This window comes from Nicotiana tabacum, chromosome 13 (genome assembly GCF_000715075.1).
Source record: "Nicotiana tabacum cultivar K326 chromosome 13, ASM71507v2, whole genome shotgun sequence".
In the NCBI taxonomy this organism is placed as follows: Eukaryota; Viridiplantae; Streptophyta; class Magnoliopsida; order Solanales; family Solanaceae; genus Nicotiana; species Nicotiana tabacum.
In genome coordinates this window covers 60,248,038-60,270,270 of record NC_134092.1, presented here as the reverse complement: position 1 = coordinate 60,270,270, position 22,233 = coordinate 60,248,038, and the positions used below count along the sequence as shown (strand labels likewise).

Below are 22,233 nucleotides of genomic sequence, written 5' to 3'. Positions count from 1 at the left end.
GACCAGTTGCGCCAGGGTACTATGACGGTGTCAGAGTATGCAGTCAGATTCAATGAATTGTCCAAACATGCACCTTCCTTAGTTTCTACAGTCATTGAGTGAGTTCGTCGATACATCGAGAGGCTCAACTATGGTATTAGATTCAGCATGGCCCGAGAGTTGGAGATAGATACCCCATATTACTAGGTTGTAGAGATTGCACGGAGGTAGGAGGGTATGCGGGGCTGTGAGAGAGAGGACAGAGAGGCCAAGAGGCCTCGAGGTACTGGAGGATTTAGTGAAGGTCACGCTGTAGCTACAACCCGTCATGGCAGGGGCTATGTGAGTTGTCCAGTTCAATCACCACTTCTAGCTTCTAGTGGTGCTCGGGTTGTTCCGAGGTCTCAGGTTGCATATTTTGCTCAGCCACTTTCTAGTCCACATCCTACATCGGGTGCCTTCACCGGTCAGTCCAGCCGACCAGGCTAGAGCCAATCCTAGCAGCCATGCCCATCGAGATCTTGCTTTGAGTGTGATGATACTATCCACATAGTTAGAGACTGCCCCATACTTGGGAGGGGTGCACATCCACATACCACTCAGGCTCCACCAATTCAGTTAGGTCCATTGACTTCTCAGGCCATGATTGCTGCCCTAGTTGCCACTCCACTCGCTCAGCCAGTTATGGGTAGGGGACTGGTAGGGAGAGGTTGCCCTAGAGGGGGAGGCTAGGCTAGATTCTATGCTTTTTTGGGTAGGACGAAGGTAGTTGCTTCAGACGCAGTCATTACAGGTATGGTTCCGGTTTCCCATAGAGATGTATTAGTCTTATTTGATCCGGGATCCACTTATTCATATGTGTCATCTTACTTTGCTCCTATTTAGATATATCTCGTGATTCTTTGAGTTCTCCTATTTATGTGTCTACGCCTGTGGGAGATTCTATTGTTGTGGACCGTGTGTAACAGTCGTGTTTAGTTGTTATTGGTGATTTTGAGACCATAGTTGATCTATTGTTACTTAGTATGGTAGACTTTGATGTTATCTTGGGCATGGACTGGTTTTTGCCCTATCATGCTATTCTAGATTGTCACACCAAGACTGTGATGCTGGCTATGCCAGGTTTTCCATGGTTAGAGTGAAAGTGTGCATTAGATTATGTTCCTAGTAAAGTTGTATCATTTCTAAAGGCTTGTCCAATGATTGAGAAGGGGTGTGATGCTTATCTAGCCTTTGTGAGAGATGTCAGTGCCGATACCCCTACCGTTGGGTCAGTTCTGATAGTGAGAGACTTTCTAGATATATTTCCAGTGGATCTTTCGGGCATGCCACCCGATGGATATTAAATTTGGTATTGACTTGTTGCCGGGCACTCAGCCCATTTCTTTTCCACCATATCGTATGGCCCTAGTGGAGTTGAAGGAATTAAAGGAGCAGTTGCAAGAGTTGCTTGATAAGGGTTTAATTCGGCCTAGGGTGTCACCGTGGGGTGCTCCAGCCTTGTTCATGAAGAAGGATGGTTCTATGGGAATGTGTATTGATTATCGAGAGTTGAACAAGGTTACAGTGAAGAACAGGTATCCATTGCCACGCATTGATGGCCTATTTGATCAGCTACAATGTGCCATAGTGTTCTCAAAGATTAATCTGCAGTCAGGTTATCATCAGCTAAAGATTCGGGATCTAGATATTCCGAAGGCTACCTTTAGGACTCGGTATGGTCACTACGAGTTCCTTGTGATGTCATTTGGGCTGACCAATGCCCTAGCATCATTTATGCACGTGATGAATAGTGTATTCCAGCCATATCTTGACTCATTTGTCATTGTGTTTATTGATGACATATTCGTATATTCCAGACCTTGAGATTATGGGAAGAACATGAGCAGCATTTGAGGATCGTGCTCTAGACCTTGAGAGAGAAGAAGTTGTATGCTAAATTCTCAAAGTGTAAATTCTGGCATTTTCGGGTCATGTGGTATCGAGTGAGGGGATCAAAGTAGATCTGAAGAAGAATGAAGCAGTATGGAATTGGCCCAAACTGTCTTCAGCTACTGAGATTCAGAGTTTCGTTAGTTTGGCCAGGTATTATCGACATTTTGTAGAGGGTTTCTCATAAATTATTGCACCTATGACCAAGTTGACCCAAAAGGGTGCTCCTTTTAGATGGTCCGAGGAGTGTGAGGCGAGCTTTCAAAAGCTCAAGACCGCATTGACTACAACCCCAGTGTTGGTGTTGCCTAGGGGCTCGGGGTCTTATACAATGTATTATGATGTGTCATGTGTTGGCCTTGGAGCGGTGTTGATGCAAGATGGTAGGCTGATTGCCTATGCATCTCGACAGTTGGGGACTCATGAGAAGAATTATTCAGTCCATGACTTGGAATTGGCAGTTATAGTTCATGCATTGAAGATCTGGCAGCATTATTTGTATGGTGTCCCCTGTGAGGTCTTTACCGACCACCAGAGTCTACAGCATCTGTTCAAATAAAAAGATCTTAATTTGCGGCAGTGGAGGTGGTTAGAGGTTCTTAAGGACTATGATATCACCATTTTGTATCATCCTGGGATAGCCAATATGGTGGCCGATGCCTTGAGTCGAAAGGCAGAGAGCTTGGGTAGTTTAGCATATCTACTGACAGTAGAGAGACCATTGGCATTAGATGTTTAGGCCTTGGCCAACCAGTTTGTTAGATTGGATATTTTGGAGCCCAGTCGAGTTCTTGCTTACATGGATTCTCGGTCTTCTAAATATGATCACATCAGAGAGTGTCAGTATGACAACCCCCATTTGCTTGTCCTTAAGGACACGGTTCAGCACGGCGATGCCAAGGAGGTTTCTAGCGGAGATGACGATGTGTTGCGGATGTAGGGTCGGTTATGTGTGCCCAATGTGGTAGGATTGCGTGATTTGATTCTTAAGGAGGCCCACAGTTTGCGGTACTCTATTCATCTGGGTTCTGCATAGATGTATCAGGATTTGAGGTTGCACTATTCGTGGAGGAGAATGAAGAAAGACATAGTAGAGTATATAGCTCGATGCCTAAATTGTCAGCAGGTAAAGTATGAGCATCATGGACTAGGTGGTTTTCTTTAGCGACTTGAGATTCCTGAGTGGAAATGGGAGCGTGTCACCATGGACTTCGTTGTTGGAATCCCACGGACTCATAAGAAGTTTGACGCGGTATGTGTGATTGTGGACAGGTTGATCAAGTCGACTCATTTCAGTCTGGTAGTGACTACCCATTCTTCAGAGCAGCTAGATCCGGTTTATATCTGCGAAATTGTTTGTCTTCATGGCGTACCAGTATCCATCATCTCTGACCGGGGTACGCAGTTCACATTGCATTTTTGGTGAGCCGTACAGTGTGAGCTAGACATACATCTTGAGTTGAGTACAACATTTCACCCCCAGATGGACGGACAGTCTGAGCACACCATTCAGATATTAGAGGATATGCTTCATGCCTGTGTTATGGATTTTGGGGGTTCTTGGGATCAGTTCTTGCCGCTTGTGGAGTTTGACTACAAAAATTACTACCAATCGAGTATTCAGATGGCTCCTTATCAGGCCCTATATGGGAGACGGTGTCGTTCTCCAGTTGGTTGGTTTGAGCCGAGAGAGGCCAAGTTATTAGGCACAGATTTGGTTCAAAATGATTTGGAGAAGGTCAAGTTGATCCACGATTAGCTCGTACAGCCCAATCTAGACAAAAGAGCTTGCGTATCAGAAGGTGCATGATGTTGCATTCATGTTTAGAGAGCAAGTCTTGCTTCGGGTTTCATCCAGGAAGGGTGTGATGTGATTCGAGTAGAAGGACAAGTTGATCCCTAGGTATATAGGACCTTTTGAGATCCTTTAGAGGATCGGTGAGGTGGCCTACAAGATTGCATTGTCACCTAGTTTATCTGCGGTTCATCTAGTGTTCCATGTTTCTATACTCCAGAAGTATCACGGTGATCCGTCTCATGTTTTAGACTTTAGCACAGTCCAATTGGACGAGGATTTGACTTATATTGAGGAGTCGGTGGCTATATGGACAGACAGGTCCGGAAGTTGATATCAAAGAACATTGCTTCAGTGAAGGTTCAATGGAGGGGTCATCTTGTCGAGGAGGCGACATAGGAGAACGGACATGACATGCGGATTCGTTATCCTCAACTATTCACCACTTTATGTATATCCCTATGCACGTTCGAGGACGAACATTTATTTTAAGGGGGGAGAATGTAACGACCCGATCGGTCGTTTTGTGTAATTGCACCTTGTTACCCCTTTTTATGGTTCACACATGAGTGTTTATGATTTTACGACTTGCAGGGTTAGTTAGTCTCGTTTCGAGAATCTTTCGGGTTGATTTGGACCCTTTGATTCTTGGCTTAGAAGCCTATATTAGAAATGTTGACCAAACTTTGACTTTTGTGAAAATGACCCCGGAACTGTGTTTTGATGGATTTGATAGCTTCGCATCCTGATTTTGGACTTGGGCATATGCCCGTAATTGATTTCGGAAGTCCATAAGTTGATTTCTGTTGTTTTGCCGAAATTTGGCAATTTTAAGTTGAAAGGTTTGTCCGTAGGTTGACTTTTAGCTATCGAGTTCGGAATTTGATTTTGGGACTTGGAATAGGTCCGTTATACTATTTAGAACTTTCTTGTGAAATTTGGTATCATTTGGAGTTGAATTGATAGGATTTTATGTCTTGTTGCAATTCTAGAGATTCTTGAAATTTACTTTGAAATTCATGCATTTTAGATGTTATTTAGAACTTTACTTTGAAATTCAATTCATAGTTTTAAATGTTATTTTTGTATTTTGATCGCGCGAGCGAGTTCATATGATATTTTTAGACTTTTGTGGATGTTTGGTTTGGAGCCCCGAGGCCTCGGATGAGTTTCAGACATGTTTCAGAATGGATTGCATTGAAAATGAACTGCTTGTGTTGCCCATGCTCAGGTATCACAATTGCGAGCACTAGCATCGCAATTATGAAGGTGACAGTGGGGGCTCAGATATCGCAATTGCGACTACCCCTTTGCACTTGCGAAGATTGCTGGCTTTTGACTTAGTTTGCATTTGCGAACATTTGTTCGCTTTTGCAAGGTTCACAGCTTCGCAATTGCAAAGCCTCTTGCCGCAATTGTGATATTTAAAGAGATTATCAGTGTTCACAAATGTGAGCCTTGGTCCGCAATTGCGAGGGTTAGCATTTGTCGCAAATGTGACAACTGTAGCTGCCACAAAGGGCTGGAAAATGGGATTTTTCAAAAAATTCTCTTATTTTTGAAGCCTAGAATCGGTAGGAGGCGATTTGGAGAGGAGATTTGCACCTATAAACTTTGGGTAAGTTATTCTAATCTATTTCTAATCATATTCCATCAATATACCTTATATTTTAACAACAAAATCATGTGAATCAAAGTGGAAATTTGTGAAAGTTTGTCATGTTTTTGAAAAATAAGAATGTGAGTTTTGAGAGTCGATTTGGATTCGGAATCTACTCGTGGGGTCATGGGTAGTCGGAATATACCTTTAAACCCATGTTTTGACCGGGCGATCCCCGGGTTGACTTTTGTTGACTTTATTGGAAAAGTGTAAAGATCATGGCTTTTTCTATTGTAATTGATTTCCCTTCCATTGTTTGATGATATTAGGTCGATTTTGGATAGATTTGAGCTGTGTGGAGGCGAATTTTAGGGGAAAAGCTATTTCCGAGAGTTGAATTGGCCTAGTTAAGGTAAGTATCTTGCTTAACTTTGTGGGGGGGAACTACCCCTTAGGATTGGTATTGATTGATTCATTTGTGCTATGTGAAAGTCGTGTACGCAAGGTGACGAGTGGGTACACGAGTTGCTCGTAGTATTTGACCGGTTTAGGCTACTTAGACTATTTCTATGCTCTAATTGAAATGCCATATCATGTTCTAAATTCTCATAGTCAATCTATTCTAATTTTTTTTAGTCTATCCTTACATGCCTTAATTGACTTGTTTAACACTTGTTCTACATCCTACTTGATAAATTGCTCTCATGCTTTAGTTGAACTTCTTGCCCTTTTTATTGTTACATGTTATCTCTTTCTTTGTTGATTGTCATTGTTACAAGTTATCTCTTTCGTTGATATTATTCTCATTTGAAGTCATGTTATTTCTTCCATTATGAGTTATTTGTAATTAGTTCGTAGTTATACGTTATCTTTCTCATTGTTGAGTTATTGGTGTTGAAGTTGTGAAAGTCGTATCACTTTGAGGCGAAGTTGATAATTGTTGAGATATCTTTCTTATTAATAATTTTACATTCATTGTTATTGCTGATATTCTTGTACACGTTGTAGTGGATCCATGTGCTATTGTTGTGGAAACATTGATATTATTGATTGTTGGCAAGTTGTGATATATAAGGCTTGGGGTTAATGTGCATGCGGCGGATAAGGTGGGACTTATGTGCGTGTTTCTTGTAGGGGAACTACGTGAAGCCACACGGCATCATAAAGTGGGCTAAAGTGTGTGTAACTATTTTTGGAAAACTATTTTCAAAACCTATGTAAATGTTAGGCTCACGCGGAGGTATAAGGAAAGATTGTGATTGAAATTGAGAAATATGAATACGAGGCGATACCTCGGTTGTGATTTTTATTGTACACGAGGCGGTACCTCATTGTGACTCTTATTGTTTAACTCATGTTGCAAAAGGTTTTGGTGGGAACATTTCTTGTTGTTTTGTTCGCAGTTGTTATTCGTATAAGATCATTATGGTTCACTTTAGTTTCTTCATTTATGTTATTTCTATGCTCGTTCTTATGTTTTCATACTGTTTATTTATATCCCAGTAGGCGTCTTGACCTGACCTCGTCACTACTCTACCGAGGTTAGGCTCGATACTTACTGGAACCATTGTGGTGTACTCATACTACGTTTCTACATATCGTTTTGTGCAGATCCAGGTATGTCTGCCCGTGCTGCATGCTAGAGTTTATTTGAGTTGTTGTTTTTGGGAGACTTCAAGGTATATCTGCTCCACGTCTACAGGACTCGGAGTCACCTTCCTTTACCTTTACTCCTATTGTATTTTTAATTTAAACAGTGATGTAGTAGACACTTTAGCTTATGCTGTAGAGCTTATGACTCAGTTTCATCGGTCTTGAAGAGTGTATTGTTGAGATTCTATTTTCCGGAGTTTATGTGACTTTATCATGCTTGTTTTAGTATTTTGTTCATTATATCTTTCAAGTTGTTATCAAATGTTAGGCTTATCTAGTCGTAGAGACTAGGTGCCATCACGACATCCTACAGAGAAAAATTGGCGTCGTGACAAAATTAACATATGATCAATTTTGTCCCGACATGACAGAGTAGGGAACAAGGAGGTTTTGAAGATTGCGGCCGAATTCTGGTTTCCGAGTTGCTAACATATCTCGGGCTTAACAAGAATCAGGTCGCGTGTAGGCCTGGGATGCAATTGAGTGCTACTTGTTGATTGTAGCCTCATGGAGTGAAAGACAAAGGATACATATGTTCAAGGGCAAACATGATTAGTGTGACCTTGACATTGCTTCTAAAATTTCCCCAGTGTCAAATCATGATGAAACTGGGATGTGGATATTGGATGTGGGTACGACCTAACTCATGCCGAATTTCCTACATATCTCGAGTGTAACAAGAATCAAGCCAATTGTAGTTCGAGAAATTGGTTGAGAAAAAAAATAGAATGGATTTGATTTTTGATTTTTGACTTTGAAATTGCCCCAACATCAAGTTGTGATGATACTGGGGGTTTATTATAATAACGGGATACGGACTATCCACACACCCCTGTGATAAATGAGATATAAACTGCATGATGCTTAGGAGCATGCCATCGACTGATGTTGAAGAGCTCCATGTTTGTCCCCAAAATTTTCCCCAGTTTGATACTAGAAGATAATTACAAAAAAAATTCTCTCTAAAATTTCCGTCATCACTGTAGCAGAGAACAGTGCCAAACAGTACCGTGAACAGTGACTTCATCACTGCTCATCGTGGACAAGCTGGAGCTTTAGGCTTCAATGGCCACAATGGCCGGCGGCCAGCAGGGTTTTTCGGCTGGTCTGCCCTCCTCCAGCTTTGCACAACAACATAAAACAATTAACGCCAATCCAGCCCCTCTAGATTACTCTAAGATTTTGAAACCAAATTCTTTAAATCCTCCAGCGATGGCTACTGCTGCAGCTTCAATTCAACCCATTCCACTGCGACGAGCAGTGTATTTGAATGGCCAACCAGTGGTTAAATTCACAGAGGCAGAAGTAGATAGAATGAATGTGATTGAAGGCCTTCAATATGCTGTCGTTGGCAAGCTTTCATATGGTTCTTCGGAGATTCACGAGCTTCGCCGAATAATTCTAACTCAATGTGGTATCAAAGGTGAGTGTAATATAAGATTCCTTAGAGATCATCATGTGTTAATTAGATTAACTCTATGGCAAGATTTCCTCGATTTCACATTGAAGAGTACGTACTACATCAAAGCCAAATATAGGTACGAATACCAATTGCGTACTCTTATCTATGATGCAAAAGTTAAGACGGGTGAAGAAACTCCGATGGCGATGGCGTGGATTTCTTTTCCTGGACTACTGCCTACCTTTTTTGTAAAGGAAACTCTGTTTTCTTTAGCTACAGCTATGGGAAGGCCAGTGTGTCTTGACGTGGCAACTACAAGCAAAACTAGGCCGAGTTGCGCAAGAGTAAAAGTTCTTGTCGATTTGTTGGCCGAACTACCTAAAAAGGTGCGATTGGATATTGATGATGTAGCTTCTGGTGGTGTTCGAACAGAATGGGTGAGAATTCAGTATGACATGCTACCAAAATATTGTAAGGAGTGTAAACTACAAGGACATGATGAAATTGAATGTTGGCATTTGCACCTCGAGCTTATTGAGAATCGAAGCAGCAAGAAAAGGAATGATCTTGCTGAGTTGAATAACTGGAATTCTGCTGCTGATGAACAAGGAAAACCCAAAAATCACATTACCCCTTTAATGATTCTCACGAGTGGAAAAGTAGTCGGGAATGTAGGTGCACAGTGGAAGGAAGTTCGGGATAATCGGGGAACCAACAAAAATAACAAAACCCAGGTACAAGGGCAAACTGGCAATGCAATCGTGCCAGTGAATGCTGGTGTACAGTAGGTGCACAATAACTTTGAGCTGATGGAGGTCGAAGAAGATCAGACAAACAAGGTTCAAACAAGAAATAAATTTGCAGTATTAGAGGAGGAACAAAGTGATATAAACGAGAACAACCAACTGGTTTTGGTGTGGGAAAAACCAGTCTTCAGTTCTAAAGATGGTCCTACTCCTTCTGGGATTCAGTCCACAATCGACTGGGTTCATAGAAGGTTTGGGACTAGCAAATAGGAGCTAAAACAACTCAATGTGACCACAAACCAATCTTGTCATGCGATTCCATCTCAAACTTTTAAAGATTCTGGGCAGATGGAGGATCTTGATGAGGTAAACTCTACAAAGGTCTTATGGAGCGATGCAGTTGAGGTTAAGAATGATCAGCTGGGCAAAACAAAGACAATAGAAGACAAGGTGAAGAAGGACAACAATACAAGCGCACCTGGCGATAGGCTGGCGACGCCAGACCTAAATCCAGGCTCACCGGGCGATAGGCTGGCGACACCAGGCCTAAAGCCAGGCTCCCCAGACGTTAGGCGGGCAACGCCAGGCCTAAAGCCAGGTTCACCTGATGAGGCAGCTACAGTAAACCCCAACCTTAGAGCCACTAGAGAGATTTTTGCCTATGTAGATGGTGTTCCGGCGTATGTCCATGAGCTACAATTCAAGGAGTATAAACAGGCTGATGAGCGGGCAATTGTTCCACGAGCATCCGGGGAAATAGAGGAAGTGCCTATGGAATCTGGCACTGATCAAACCATGCAACTACATCTTAATGTTCTAACTAAGACTCCTCTACAATAGTTACATGATTTAGTTACACACAATGTGACACCAATTGATGAAGACTTATTGAGACAAAATCCAATGGAGGATGAAGGAGATGATGAATCAACTGCCGAAAACTTCAAACAAGTGGCTATGGAAGGGGATTTATCACCCACAACTAGTGCTAAAGGAGGTAAAAATATTAAGAAGAATCGGAGTAAAGATCCACCACAACCTTCAAGAATAATGCCCAGGAGGGCAGCTTCTCTATCTAGATGATGATCAAAACATTAATATGGAACATAAGGTTTGTGAATACACAACAGGCCTTTCCTAGGGTGATCAATATAAATAGGGAGCATAATTTTTGTGTAGTTGCATTGATGGAGCCTTTTCAAAAGAAGGGACTCATTGATAGATATATAAGGAGGTTGAATATGGAGACTGCTTATACAAATATTAATTGGGCAAATATGGTTGTTCTTCGATGCAGTGATGGAATGGGAATTAGTGGAGGATACTGAGAAACAGGTGACTGTGAGAGTGTTTCACCGTGACCTGGGGCAGCACATGATGATGACATTTGTTTATGCAAAATGTTCAGCAATGGAGAGGTTGAATTTGTGGGATCACTTGTATTATTTAGCAAGTGATATGGAATTACCATGGTTGGTAGGAGGGGATTTCAATGTGATATTGCATGAAGATGAGAAAATAGGGGGACTTCCAGTACACCCTCCTGAATATGAGGATTTTGCATTTTGTGTAAACTCTTGTGGTTTGTTTGAGCAAGGGTACAAAGGAAGTCCATTCACATGATGGAATGGGAGATCCAATGCTGAGTGTATATTCAAGAGATTGGATAGGATTTTTGTGAATTTGCCATTTCAGAACATGTTGCCAACTATTGAAGTTGAGCATCTAATCAGAACTGGATCAGATCATGCACCATTGCTAATGACATGTAGGGTGCAGACAACCAATTGTGTCAAGCCTTTCAGATTCTTGAACTTTTGGACAAAGCATGCTACATTTATGGATGTGGTGAGGCAGAATTGGGAAGCTGATTTCATAGGGGATCAGTTTTTGATGTTCAAGCAGAATATCAAGAGGGTGAAGGCAGCACTCTCAAAATGGAATAGAGAAACATTTGGTGATATCTTCAAGCAATTGGCTATTTTGGAGGATATTGTTAGGGTGAAGGAGATGTTTTTTGAAGAAGAGCCTACAACTTAGAATAGGATTGTGTTTCAAAAGGCTCAATCTGAATTGAAGAAATACTTGAATATTGAGGAGCGGTATTGGAAGCAAAAAGCTGGGATGACTTGGTTTGCTGAAGGAGATAGGAATACAAGTTTCTTTCACAACCATGTCAATGGCAAAAGAAAGAAATTGCAACTGAAGAGGATCAAAAGTGGCAGTGGGGTATGGATTGAAGATCGGGAGCAATTGGCTACAGCTGCAGTTGACTTCTATAAAAAACAGTTCACAAATGAAGGTGATGCTTCTGAATTTCCCTTGCTCAATAATGTACCTTCAATGGTCTCTATGGATCAAAATTTGGAACTTAGCAGATTGCCAACAATTGAAGAAGTAAGGGCAGCAGTTTTTGAGCTTAGTGGGGAGAGTGCTAGTGGCCCTGATAGATTCACTGGCTTGTTTTATCAAACAAGTTGGGATGTTATTGGTGCTGATATACACAATATGGTGCGACACTTCTATGGAGGAGCTGCATTGCCTAAATCCATCACTCATACCAATCTAGTGTTGCTGCCCAAGAAACCTAGAGTTGAGACCTTCTCTGACTTAAGACCTATTAGTTTGAGTAACTTCATTAACAAGGTTTTGTCTAGGGTGTTACATGATAGATTGGAGTTTTTTTTTTGCCATCTCTAATAGCTCCTAATCAATTCATTTGTAAAGGGTAGGAGTATATTTAAGAACATCTTATTAACTCAAGAAATTATCACTGACATAAGGTTAAGGGGAAAGCCAGCTAATGTGGTAATCAAGCTTGATATGGCTAAGGCCTATAATAAGGTCTCATGGAAGTACTTATTGCATGTTCTAAGGAAGATGGGATTTTCTGAACACTTCATCAATATGGTGTGGAACTTGATGTCAAATAACTGGTATTCAGTATTGGTGAATGGGCAGTCCTTAGGGTTCTTTAAGTCGACAAGGGGTGTGAAACAAGGGGATCCCCTATCTCCAGCATTGTTCATTCTGTCAGCTGAGGTACTTTCTAAGTCTTTGAATAAGCTTTTTGAAGACAAGTCATTCGTGGGATTTGGAATGCCTAAGTGGTCTGATTCTTTAAACCACTTGGCGTATGCTGATGATACGATAATCTTTGCATCTGCTCATCCTCCCTCTCTGAGCAAGATTATGGCAGTGTTGGGGAACTATGAGAAGATATCAGGTCAGATGATCAACAAAGATAAGAGTTCATACTACATGTATTCAAAGGTTGCTAATGGATTATTTTAGGCAGTTGGAGCTATTACAGGATTTGCAAGAGGTCAATTCCCCTTCACATATCTAGGGTGTCCTATTTTTTACACTAGAAGGAGGAAGGACTATTATGAGGATCTTATCAAGAAGGTGAAGGCTAAATTGCATTCATGAAAAGGAAAACTGCTGTCATTTGGAGAAAAGGCAACACTCATCTCTAGTGTGTTGCAAAGTATGCCAGTTTACATGTTATCAGTCCTTAATTCCCCAAACAGCATCCTGGGGCATCTACATAAGACTTTTGCTAGGTTCTTTTGGAGCACAAAGGAAGAAGGGAGAAGCAGACACTGGGCTTCATGGCAAAATCTTTGCCTTCCTAAAGAGGAAGAGGGCTAGGTTTTAGGTCCTTAAATGATGTCTCAAGGGCACTCTTTGCTAAACGATGGTGGAGGTTTAGGACCACAAAATCTTTGTGGTCTAATTTCATGTGGAATAAGTATTGCAAGAAGGAGCCACCAACTGTGGTGCATTTTAGGGGAGGGTCTCATGTTTGGAGACAAATGCTGAATGCTAGGGAAGAAGTAGAACATGAGATTGTATGGGAATTGAAGAGTGGAACAACTAATATTTGGCATGAAAATTGGACTGGATTCGGTGCACTTTATCATGTATTACCTGAAGACTTTCCAATCAATGAAGGTCTTCAGGAGGTGGCAGAACTGCGGCAAGGGGAAACATAGGATGATCAGCTGCTAGATCAAACTTTTAATGAGGAAATTTCAGAACATATAAGGCTAAATGTGCACTATGAAGGCAGTGAGGGTTATTGGGATAAGCCATATTGGATGCCAACTCCTTCAGGCAAGTTCAGTGTTAGCAGTGCTTGGCAAATATTAAGGCATAGGGCAGATCCTAATCAGGAATTCAAGTTAATGTGGATTAAAGGTTTGCCATTCAAGATATCCTTCTTCTTGTGGAGATTGTGGAGGCAGAAAATAGCCACCGATGACATGTGGAGGAGGCAAGGGCAAATGGTGATGTCTAGAAGGGGAAAATAGAAGGGGAATGGGATCCTCCTTGGGTAATTGCATAGGATGTGAAGAAAATTATAGAGATGAAGGACAACTTCAATGTGATCTTTCAACATGTGTTCAGAGAAGGCAACTCAGTGGCGGATTTTATAGCTAACATTATGTTCTCTTTTGCAGGTACATCTAAGTTTCATTCATTCTCTGAACTGCCTAGTGCAGGAAGGAGGTTGATCAATCTAGACAAATCTCAATCACCTAACCTTAGGATTAGGATAGCAAAGAGAAGAACCCCAGACTGATGGCTTCACAAGATTGGACTCTGCATAAACTGATATGTCCAAATGCTAAGGAAAATGCTGAACCCATCATATGGTATTTTTGGAGATTGTTGAATCATTTCTCAGTGGTATTAGCATGCTTTCAAGATCAATCTGAGGATGGTTTAGCAATGTTTTGAATGATGTCTACATTAAAGGTTCTAGTAGGGAAGATTCTGAGCTTACAAGATCAAAAAAAGGCACATTCTCAAAGGCTGGCCTTTGCCTTGCAAAGTCTGCTTAAAGCCATATCATTCCTGGCTTTTGCCTTGTAAAGCCAGCCTAAAGCCAGCTCATGCCTGGCTTTTGCCTTGTAAAGCCTGGCTAAAGCCAGCTCATGCCTGGCTTTTGCCTTATAAAGCCTGCCTAAAGCCAGCTCACGCTTGGCCTTTGGCCTGCAAAGCCTGCCTAAAGCCAGCTCAAGCCTGGCTTTTTCCTTGCAAAGCCTTCCTAAAGCCAGCGCATGCCTGGCCTTTGCCTTGTAAAGCCTGCCTAAAGCCAGCTCAAGCCTGGCTTTTGTCTTGCAAAGCTTGCCTAAAGCCAGGCTCATCTTCTACACATTAATCTTGATGAGTGAGCACATGATTAATACTTGAACAATATCATTCCACTGCATATGGAGATCATATAGTAGCGACACTTGGAGGATGATGCGGACTTCAACTCTGTGGTGGAGATGTTTAGAATTCATTTTAGCCTATGGACAATATACCCTGGCGCCTGGTGAGAGATTGATAGGTGCTGCTTGGTATTTGCCAATGACAATTGGATTCACATACACTGATAGGAGAAGGAAGCATTCAACTTATCATGTTGTAATAGTTAGTTCATTAGATTTTAGCTTTTCTATCTTTTTTAATAGCCAGTAGCTTCATGCAACTTGTATTTTGGTTTGGACATCTTGTAAGCATTGGACCCATTTTGGGATTTTATTTATATATTATCCATTAGGCAAAAAAAAAGATAATTACGCATTGTGTCGCGTCCTTTTCTGTTGATAGAGTTGACGTGGTGTGGACTATGCTTCCATTTGGACTATCGATTAATTATAATGGATCGAATGATGTGTGTGGTTTTGATGTGAATATTGTAATTTTTTCATTTTGAATAAAATGGGGTCCTAGGTTGGAACTCTGATTTGAAACAAATCTAGGTTGGGTATCGGTCCGAAGTGATCAGAGCATTTTTTTGAAAGAGATCCGGGCTGAGAACCCGGTCCGAGGTGATCAAAGAATTTGATTCGAAGGTTAGAGGGGATGCATACCATTTGAAGTTGTCGGAGTATTTGTCTTTGAAGGTTAGACGGGTTGTGTGCCATTTTAAAGTTGTCATAATACAGGGGATTTATTTTAATTGCGGGATACGGACTACCTACACACCCCTATGACAAATGATATATAAACTACATGATGTTTAGGAGCATGCCACTAACTGATATTGAAGAGCTCGACGTTTGTCCCAAAAATTAGCCCTAGTTGATACTAGAAGATAATTACACATTGTGTCGCATCCTTTTCTGTTGATAGAGTTCACGTGGTGTGGACTATACTTCTGCTTGGCCTGAGAAAGGTGAATTGTAATGGGTCGAATGATGTGTGTGGTTTTGATGTGAGGATAATGTAATTTTTCTTTTTGAATAAAATGGGGTCACAAGTTGAAACTCTAATTTGAAAGAAATCTAGGTTGGGTACCGGTCCGAAATTGATCGAAGCCTTTTGTTTGAAAGAAATCCGGACTAGGTACCTGTTCGAAGTGATCAGAGCACTTGATTTGAAGGTTAGAGGGGTCGTGTACCATTCGAAGTTGTCGGAGCATTTATTTTTGAAGGTTAGACGGGCTATGTACCGTTCCAAAGTTGTCAGAGAATTTTTCTTTGAAGGTCAGACGGGCTATGCACTGTTCCCAAGTTGTTGGGGCATTTGTCTTTGAAGGTTAGACGGGTTGTGTACCATTTGAAGTTGTTGGGGCATTTGTCTTTGAAGGTTAGACAGGTTGTGTACTGTTCTGAAGTTATAAGAGCACTTGCCTTTGAAGGTTAGATGGTTTGTGTACTATTTTGAAGCTGTCTGAGCACTTGTCTTTGAAGGTTAGACGGGATGTGTACCATTTCTAAGTTGTCCGAGCATTTGTGTTTCAAGGTTAGACGGGTTGTGTACTGTTTCGAAGATGTCGGAGCATTTGTATTTGAAGGTTAGATAGGTTGTATATTGTTCCGAAGTTGTTGGAGCACTTGTCTTTGAAGGTTAGATGGGTTGTGTACCATTACAAACTCCTAAGAGCATTTGACTTTGAATTTGACTTTAAAATGCGTATTAGAAGTTTGGAGCCTCTAAGATTTGAATTTGACTTTGAAATGCCCATTAGAAGGTTGGCGCCTGTAAAATTTGACTTTGACTTTAAAATACCCATTAGAAGGTGGGTGCCTATAAAATTTGAATTTGACTTTGAAATGCCCATTAAAATGTTGGCGCCTATAAAATTTAACTTTGACTTTGAAATGCCAATTAGATGGTGGGCGCCTATAAAAGCAAGAAGTTAGCTTTCCTATGCAAGAAAATTGCTAAAAAGATTTTGCTAGTCTCTTTTTCATTGTTTTCTGCATTTTTTTGTTGTTTTTGTGCTTCTTATAAAGATTGTTGAAAATTTGAAATGTAAAGAAAGATTGTGGTCTATTGGTCAATCATTTTTTGACTTTGGCTGGAACTAACAATTAGTATTGTGCATAAGAATTTCCACCATACACTTTACACCAAACCAAGATTGGCTTATGGATAATTCCTATAGCTTCAAGTGGTACCCCAGATATACCTAAGTATTGACAAGATTTATTCGTCTTGATTCAATCTGAAGTTTTGAATTTTTCCTATCCTCATGTTTCAAGTGTCATTACCCCAAAGAATGTCCTAATTTTCATACATACTTGAAGTATTTTCAATTTAGGACATTTTGATTAAGCACACTTACACTCAGAAATATATTCAATGCATGCGATTGAGATACGATATACTTTGCCTTTATATGAGTATCCACTAATGTGATAACATTTGGGATAGGGTCATGTGGGGCTTGTTATCGTCTTTTAATGTATGCTTTGGGATGGGTAGGATATTCATTTGGGATGAAAGTGACTAATCCTTCTTGAGCACTGCATTGTATCTGTGTTTTCGGCGCTCAAACCATGCATCGCGCTTAATCTTGTTTGTATCTATGTCCTTTTCTCTTTCTTTTACTTCTTTCAAACTCGTTAGGGAGTTCTTCTTCCTTTTTTGAGTTTCTTCCTTCCTTTTGACGTTTCTCCTACTTTATAGGAGTTTTCCCTTCTTGTTGGAGCTTGTCCTCTTTTTTTTCTTTTTTTCGAAGCTTTTCCACCTTTTGGGATTTGTGGAGTTGTCCTCCTTTTGTTGGATCATTTTCTTGATGTCAGATATTTCTTTTGAATTTGTAGAAGTTTTTTTCCCTTTTGTTTGATTATCCTTTTTGATTGGCGGAGTTCCACCTGCTTTTCAGAAGGCATGTCTTTGATTGCCTTAGAATTCGCGTCTTTCGCCTTTTCCTGTTTGTCGTCTTCACTTTGGTCTTCGTCCAAAATTGCAGCCTTCCAGTGCACTTGAGGAGGTCTGGCCAAAAGAGGGATAGTGCATTTAAGAACAATGAAAGGTATGAGCTAAGATGTGGTTGTCCAAATAAAAAACTTTAGGTTCAAAGGAGGAAATGCTAGGGATAAATGTCATTTGAAAGTCTTGAAAGTGGGTTAAAGAAGGTCTATGATCCTTTTCCAAACCAAGCGTTACTTTGAGGTAGATATGAGCCAACATGTCTGAAGTGTAAGAAGTCAAGATCAGAATAAAATTCTCAAACTTGGTCAATCTATCCACAATGACCCAAACAACGTCAAATCTCCTCAAGGTTCGTGGTAAGCGTACCACAGAGTCCATCGTAATGGGCTCCCACTTCCACTCTTGTATATCTAACATCTGAAGCAAACCACCCAGCCTTTGATGCAAATACTTGACCTAGTAAAGATTAAAACACCACAAAACATGCCCAGCGGTGTCTTTCTTCATCCTCTACCACCAATAATGCTTTTTCAAGTCACAAAACATCTTCGTAAAACTTGGATGAATATAATACTGCAAACTATGAGCCTCCTCCAAAATATACTCTCTTAATACATCCACATTGGGAACACAAATCCGACCCTAAGTCGTAATACACAATAACCACCAATAGTCACTTCCTTAGCGCCATCCAATATCACAGTGTCCTTAAGGACAAGCAAATAAGGATCATCATACTGGTGAGCCCTAATGCGCTCAAACAAGGACAATTGCATAACAACACAAACAAGACCTCTGGTAGGCTCAAAAATATCCATTCTCACAAATCTATTGGCCAATGCCTGAACAACCATAGCCAAAGGCCTCTCCCCAGCTGGAATGAATGCCAAACTACCCATATACACATACTCTCCGCCTTTCTACTCAAGGCATCTGCCACCATATTCGCCTTCCCCGGATGATACAAGATAATGATATCATAATCCTTCAATAACTCCAACCACCTCGGCTATCTAAAATTCAAATCCTTCTGCTTGAGCAAGTGATGAAGATTCCGGTGATCAGTGTAAACCTCACAAGATACACCATACAAGTAGTGCCTCCAAATCTTGAGCACGTGCATAGTAGTTGCTGACTCTAAATCATGAACCATATAATTCTTCCCAAGGAGCTTCAACTTGCACGATGCATAGGAAATCACCCTACTATCCGACATCAACACACACCCAAGGTCAACACGCAAAGCATCATAATAGACATTATACATCCTCGTTTTTTAAGGTAATACAAAAACTGGAGCTGTCATCAAAGCAGTCTTTAGTTCCTAAAATCTCTCATCCAACTCGTTAGACCATCTGAATGGAGCACCCTTCATATTAAACTTAATCAATAGAGCTGCAAAAGATGAGTATTCTTCCACAATACAACGATAGTAACCAGCCAAGCCTAAGAAAATCTTTATCTCTGTAGTGGTAGAAGGTCTAGGCCAACTCTGAACTGCCTCAATCTTTTTTAGTTCAACCTCGATTCCATCACTAGACACCATGTGATGCAAGAATGCCACTGAGTCCAACCAAAACTCACACTTGGAGAACTTAGCATATAACTACTTCTCCCTCAAAAACCTGGAGCACAATCCTCAAATGCTACTCGTGCTCCTCCCTGCTATGGCAATATACTAAGATATCATTAATGAACATGATGATAAAAGAACCCAAAAATGGACAGAACACACTGTCCATCAAATGCATGAAAGTTGTCGGGGTATTAGTCAAACCAAATGTCATCACAAAAACTGATAATGCCCATAGCAAGCGATGAATGCCATCTTAGGGACATCTGAAGCCCTAATCTTCTACTGGTGGTTGCTTGATCTCAAGTCAATCTTCAAGAACACCTGGAACCCGGAAGTTGATCAAACAAATCATCAATTCGGGGGGAAAGATACGTGTTCTTGAAAGTGACCTTGTTAAATTGAGTATAGTCAATACACATCCTTATAGAACCATCCTTTTTCTTCACAAACAATGGCGGCACACCTCAAGGTGAAATACCCGGCCGGAAGAACCCCTTATCCAATAAGTCATGAAACTACTCCTTTAAATCCTTTACTTAGCTGGAGCCATGCGATACGATGGAATAGATATGGGCTGAGTGCCCATCACCAAATCAATAACAAAGTCAATATCCATATCATGTGGCATGCCTGGTAGGTCAGTAAGAAAAATTTCTAGGAACTCCCTTACTACTGGAACTAAATCAACTCTGGGAGTATCAGTACTAACATCTCTAACAAAGGCCAGATACACCAAACACCCCTTCTCAACCATCTGTTGAGCCTTCAGAAAAAAGAAATCACTCTACTAGAAATGTGCTCAAGAGAACCCCTCTATTCTAATATTGGTAACCCCTGCATGGCCAACATTACTGGCTTAGCACGACAATCAATAATAACATGATACAAAGATGCCAATTCATACCCCAACTTACATCAAAATCCACCATATTAAGCAACAAAAGATTAATCCTAGTCTCATAATGATGACATCCAAATCCACTCCTCAAAGAGTAAGCGAACATTGTCGCATGCAATATAATTTATCCAACTATGAGTCGGGGTCGAATTCCACAAAGAACAATATGTAGACGATTAGGCAAATAAGAGAATTATCGCTTATTATGCTAAGCCAAACACTAATAAAGATGTTTTGACAAATGTTATAACTAAATGCAAAAATATAAACTAACCTAGAAAGAAAGTAAAATTATCAATGGATACAAGCATGGATACGTGGAGAATTACACTCAAGTAAAAATCCAATGTATTTCACGATTTTACAAATATGAGCAATTTTATGTTAATTAGCCTCAGATATTAATTCTATATTAGCTTCTTCCGAAGACTAACAAGACTTCCTAATTGAATTATCCCTAAAAAAAATTAAGAGAATTAAGCACACATGAATATGGCTACAAGTTGTTCAATCCTATCCCTAGGTAGAATGTATAAAGTGAGGGTTAACCCCTCAAGTTATTGTTAATTAATCTCTCTCAACTCCAAATTAACTGTGACGACCCGACCGGTCATTTTGTGTAATTGTGCCCCATTACACCTTTTGATACTTCACACATGTGTGTTTATATTTTTTTGATTTTCGATGTTGATTAGTTTCGTTTCGGGAAGATTTCGGGTTGATTTAGACCCTTTGATTCTTGATATAGAAGCTTAAGTTAGATATGTTGACCAAACTATGACTTAAGTGAAAATGATTCCAAAATGGTGTTTTGATGGCTCCGATAGCTTTTTATCGTGATTTTGGACTTGGTCATATACCCGAAATCGAATTCGAAAGTCTGTAGGTGATTTGAGTTGTTTTGACGAAATTTGGCAATTTAAAGTTGAAAAGTTTGACTGTAGGTTGACTTTTGGCTGTCAAATTTAGAATGTGATTTTGGGACTTGGAATGCATCCGTTATTTTAATTATAACTTGTCTACAAAATTTGGTATCGTTTGGAGTTAATTTTATAGGATTCATACGTTTAGTTGAAATTCTAGAGGTTCTTGAAATTTACTTTGGAATTCAGGCATTTAAGTGTTTGATTCATAGTTCTAGATGTTAGTTTTGTGTTTTGATTGCATGAGAAAGTTTGTATAATATTTTTAGACTTGTGTGGATGTTTGGTTTGTAACCTCGAGGGCTCGAATGAGTTCGAATGTGTTTCGGAGAGTTTTGGACTGATCACAAAAAATCTGGTGTGTTGGGGCTCTGATGTCGCAATTGCAAGCACCAACCTTGCATTTGCGAACATAGCAGGGGGGTCTCAGGTGTCGCAATTGTGACACTTTGTTCGCATTTGCGAAGACTAGGCCTGAGCTGGGTAGTTCACTTTTATGACTAAATTGTCGCATTTGCAAAGGGACAGGGTTCGCATTTGCGAACCCGTTTGTCGCATTTGCAAAGTCCCTGTAGGCAGGACAGTTGCCGCATTTGACCGGTTTAGGCTACTTAGAAACTTTTCATGCCTTAATTAAATTTTCATATAATGTTTTACATTCTCATAGTCAATCTACTCTTACTTGTGATAGTTTGTCCTTACATACCTTATTTGACTTTGTTAACACTTGTTCTACATCTTACTTGATACTTTGCTCTTGTGCTTAAGTTGAAGTAGTTGTCTCTTTTATTGCCATGTTATCTCCTCATTGTTGACTTATCCTTGTTTGAAGTTCATTGTTATATGTTATCTCCTCCATTGTTGATTTATCCTTATTTGAAGTCATTGTTACATGTTATTACTTCCATTGTTGACTTGTCCTTATTTGAAGTCATTGTTACTTGTTATCTCTTCCATTGTTGATTTATCCTTATTTGAAGTCATTGTCACGTGTTATCTCTCCCATTGTGAGTTATTCATATTTGATATCGTGGTTACACATTATCTATCTCATCGTTGAGTTATTGATGTTGAAGTTGTGAAAGTCGTTATCACATTGAGGCGAAGTTGTTAATTGTTGAGATATCTTCCTTGTTAAGAAATTTAAATTCATTGTTATTGTTGATATTCTTGTACACATTGTGGTTGAGCCATGGGCTACTGTTGTGGAAACATCGGTATTGTTGATTTGGCAAGTTGTGGCATATGGGCACTTGTGGTGCGAGTTGTTGTTGTGTTGTGATATTGATACGCATGCAGTGGTATAAGGATAGGGGTTAATGTGAATGCGGAGGCATAAAGTGGAATTTATGTGTGTGTTGCTAGTAAGGGAATTACTTGAAGCCACACGGCATCATAAGGTGGGCTAAAGTGCATGTAGCTATTTCGAAAAAAAATGTTTTCAAAACTATTTAAATGTAAGCCTCATGTAGCGTCATAAGGAAAGATTGTGATTAAAACTGAGAAATATGAATACGAGGCGATACCTCAGTTGTGATTCTTGTTGTATACGAGGCAGTACCTCGG

The 22,233-nt window shown here is 40.3% G+C and overlaps 2 protein-coding genes across 2 annotated transcripts; both read left to right on the top strand.

Moving 5' to 3' along the window:
• The first annotated feature begins 10,010 nt into the window (after positions 1-10,010).
• On the top strand, positions 10,011-11,147 carry LOC142168138 (uncharacterized). Its single transcript, XM_075228799.1, has 3 exons — positions 10,011-10,104; positions 10,405-10,676; positions 10,803-11,147. Exons 1-3 carry the CDS (start codon positions 10,011-10,013, stop codon positions 11,145-11,147), a joined length of 711 nt encoding a protein of 236 aa, XP_075084900.1.
• A 1,703-nt stretch (positions 11,148-12,850) lies between these two features.
• Positions 12,851-13,695, top strand: LOC142168137 (uncharacterized). The gene is made up of 3 exons (XM_075228798.1): positions 12,851-13,064; positions 13,149-13,310; positions 13,574-13,695. Exons 1-3 carry the CDS (start codon positions 12,851-12,853, stop codon positions 13,693-13,695), a joined length of 498 nt encoding a protein of 165 aa, XP_075084899.1.
• The last annotated feature ends 8,538 nt before the right edge of the window (positions 13,696-22,233 follow it).